The sequence below is a fragment of the Phaethon lepturus genome, unplaced genomic scaffold, assembly GCF_000687285.1.
Source record: "Phaethon lepturus isolate BGI_N335 unplaced genomic scaffold, ASM68728v1 scaffold39690, whole genome shotgun sequence".
Taxonomy (NCBI): Eukaryota; Metazoa; Chordata; class Aves; order Phaethontiformes; family Phaethontidae; genus Phaethon; species Phaethon lepturus.
This window is the reverse complement of record NW_010514756.1, coordinates 6,313-9,549: the sequence shown is the minus strand read 5'-3', so window position 1 is coordinate 9,549 and position 3,237 is coordinate 6,313. Positions and strand designations below refer to the sequence as shown.

General features: G+C 43.8%; 1 protein-coding gene across 1 annotated transcript in view; it reads left to right on the top strand.

Moving 5' to 3' along the window:
• Nucleotides 1-1,452, top strand: part of HOXA5 (homeobox A5) — a 2,409-nt gene extending 957 nt beyond the window's left edge. The window contains exon 3 of the mRNA XM_010293875.1: nt 710-1,452. Coding sequence (XP_010292177.1) covers nt 710-960 — 251 coding nt within the window. The 3' untranslated portion in view covers nt 961-1,452. The remainder of the gene's footprint in view (nt 1-709) is intronic.
• The last annotated feature ends 1,785 nt before the right edge of the window (nt 1,453-3,237 follow it).

Below are 3,237 nucleotides of genomic sequence, written 5' to 3'. Positions count from 1 at the left end.
GGGAGCAGAGGCTGCTCCCGGCTCTCCTCGGGAAGGGGGGTCCTCCAGTGGGAACGGCACGGCTGACCCCATTTATTTTGCCGAACCAATGTTAAAAAGAGAATAGGAGAGGGCGAAGAGAGCAGTTTTCACTGCTGGGAAGCCGGGGAGAGAGCGGGGGGGCGAGTCGCCCCAAACTCCGGGTAGAGGGCTTGAGGGGCGCGGGGAAGCGGAGCAACTTTCCACCCCGGATACCTGCCCTGCCCTCCCTGCTGGGGGAGCAGCCGGGGGCTCGTGCCTCCTACAGCCTTCCCCAGCTCAGCCGTGGGAAAGGGCTGCACGCTCCAGCTTTGCTCTCCCAGCCCTGAGAACCCTGCTAGCAGCAGAGGCATCCTCCAAAACAGCTTCTCTGGGGGAGGCGGGGGGGGAGGTGGTGGTGTAGCATTCAGTGAGGAAAAAAAAAGAGGGGGGAAAAAAGAAAAAAAATCTCAATTAAAAAAAAGATCGAGCCCCAAATCCGAGAGAAAACTTACCGAGACCACCCCCCCTCCTCTTCCCCCAAGCCTTTCCTAAAAGGAGCTGGAGGGGGAAACTTGTTGAGCGTTTATCCAAACCAGAAACAAAACCAAGAAGGACTGAGAATAACGGTCCTGTTCGCTGGTAGCTGCAATAAGAGACGAAGGCTCCGAGTGGCTGCTGAGAATCTAAATCATGTACTTTTCTCTTCCAGACAACATAGGGGGACCAGAAGGGAAAAGGGCTCGGACTGCTTACACCCGCTATCAGACCTTGGAGCTGGAAAAGGAATTTCACTTCAATAGATACCTGACCCGCAGAAGAAGGATTGAAATAGCACATGCTCTTTGCCTCTCAGAGAGACAAATAAAGATCTGGTTCCAAAACAGGAGAATGAAATGGAAAAAGGATAATAAGCTGAAAAGTATGAGCATGGCAGCTGCAGGAGGGGCATTCCGTCCCTAAGCGTTTGATCAATTAAAAGTACTGAGCAGTATTAGCTGACCCTGCGTCTCATGTCAGTACTAAGTTGACTTTCTAAAACTTCCTTGTGTTACTTCTGTGAAGAAACCCTGTTCTTGTCGCCCTTATTCATCTTTTAATCATGAGCCTGTTTATTACCATTCTCTCGCGTGTATAAGTAGATCTGCTTTTATCGTACATTTCTTTGTCTTGAATGGCTTTGTCTTGAAAAAAAATAATAGATGTTTTAACTTATTTATATGAAGCGAGCTGTGTTACTTGAAGTAACTGTTAAAACAAAACTAAACAAAAAAGAACAAAAAAAAGAAGGTAAAAAAAAAAAAGGAGAGAGAGAAAGAAACCCTCCCCCGGTTTAGTACAAATGTTATGTGTTGCACTCAACCTACTTAACTGTGCATGTGTGGTCAAGTGTTAATGTCTGTATAGCTCCAAGCTGTTAAAAATATTTTTATTCAAACTACCTATATAATTCCTGTGTAATTAATGCTGTTGTAGAGGTGAAATGATGAAATCAACTGAACTTGTCCTACGTGTAGTGAATAGTGAATCTGTGACGAAAACTGTGATTCCACGCAGTATGTCCTTGCTGTGCCTTTGTATATGACTCTTTGCACGAACTCTTAGAAGTGGCTCTTATTAAGCGCAGCTTCTGTGATGTATGTTTTTTGTGAACAAAGTTACAAATATAGTCAAAGTCTGGCTGTTTGAGCAAACTGTGATCAGCTTTTTTTTTTTTTTGTATTTGTTTTTAAAAAAAACTGACTGGAAATCAACAAAAAAAATAAACTTTCTATTGTAAAGTTTTCGTGATCTGGTTTGTGCAAAGCAAGAAGTTGTGCTTCCTGATTTGCCTCTGAAAAAAAAAAAAATTAACCCGTGCAGAGTTTGCAATAATATTTTACCTGGCTCCTGCTGCACGTTGCAAATGGTAGATGCTGCGGCTGTCCGCTACCAGTATTTTTAATTGAAAGTTTGACCATAAGTTCCTCCTTAATGGTTTCTCGCTAGGTGGAAAGCTGCATCGCAGGACCACAATCAACACCCTTTGTGGGTGAATCAACTGTTAGCTGTTTGCTGATGGTTGAAAAAAAGAAACATGTGCTTTGTTAAAACACGCTGCTAACTCCAAGACGAATTTCTCCTGTGGTTTCATTAAGTATATTTGCAGGACAGCCACGTCCGAGCCCCCTGCGCCTATTAGTAACCCTCGCTAGCCACGTTCCCACTTTTCACCCTTTAAAGATTTTTGGTTTTCTTCGCTACAATTAGTTTGCTATAAACGTAATGTTACTTACCCCATCAGAGCTTGAATGGTTAACTCTTCTGAGCTTCTAAGAGCAACTAAAGATTTGCACATTTACTGACTGGTTACATTGATGCCTTCCCTTAAAAGTTATAAAACAGTAAACTTTATAAGCCCCAGTTCCGGCTATATGACATTTGGGTGCCAAATGAATAGGGTTTTGTCTATGAATTAGATCGTAAAATCATCCATAGCACAGACAGATAGGCTCACTGGCTATAAAAAGTCACGTGGTGCCATTAAAGTAAGTTTTATGGTTTTGGGGAGTTGACATCCAACATTATATACCACATAACATATAATCTCACTGACGCTGGACTTCATTTGACTCTTTTGCAGGCTACGTGTGCCTCCTGGCCATTCAAATTGTCAGGTTTAGGGACAGAAGTATCCAAACCACACGTTCTCAATACTGTATGAAAAATGGCTCCTTGCAAGTCAAAGGTAAGTTTTGTGCACAAGTTCCTTAAAGTTTATTTGTACAGTGGGGAAGCCGAGGCTCCCGCTCGCTCTCGCTGCCTCTCGTCTCTCTCTTTCTTTCTCTTTCTCTTGCCCTTCCTCTCCGCCTGGAGCTTTTCAGGACGGTCCCACCGAGCCCGAGAGGCAGGATCAACCACTAATGATCCAGGTTGCGCTGCAAACCTCCCCCCCTCCACCCCATCCCTTCACTTGCAGCAGCTAGCTCTCTATTTTAACGATCAAATCAAAGTAAACCACAATAAGCGACTTTGGCAGAGATGGATTTTGGGGCCTAGCTTTAATCACTTTGACTACCGCAGAAGATAATTACTTCCTTTGCTCCAATAGACTCTCCAAGTTTGGAGAGGTTTTGTTTAGCAAAGAGTAGTTACTGCGGGCAATTAAAAAAAAATGGGGAAACAAAATAGATAGGGTTTGATATTATCTGGGCAGTGTCTTATGTAGGCATGATAGAGTTGGAGGCGTGCTGATATGGT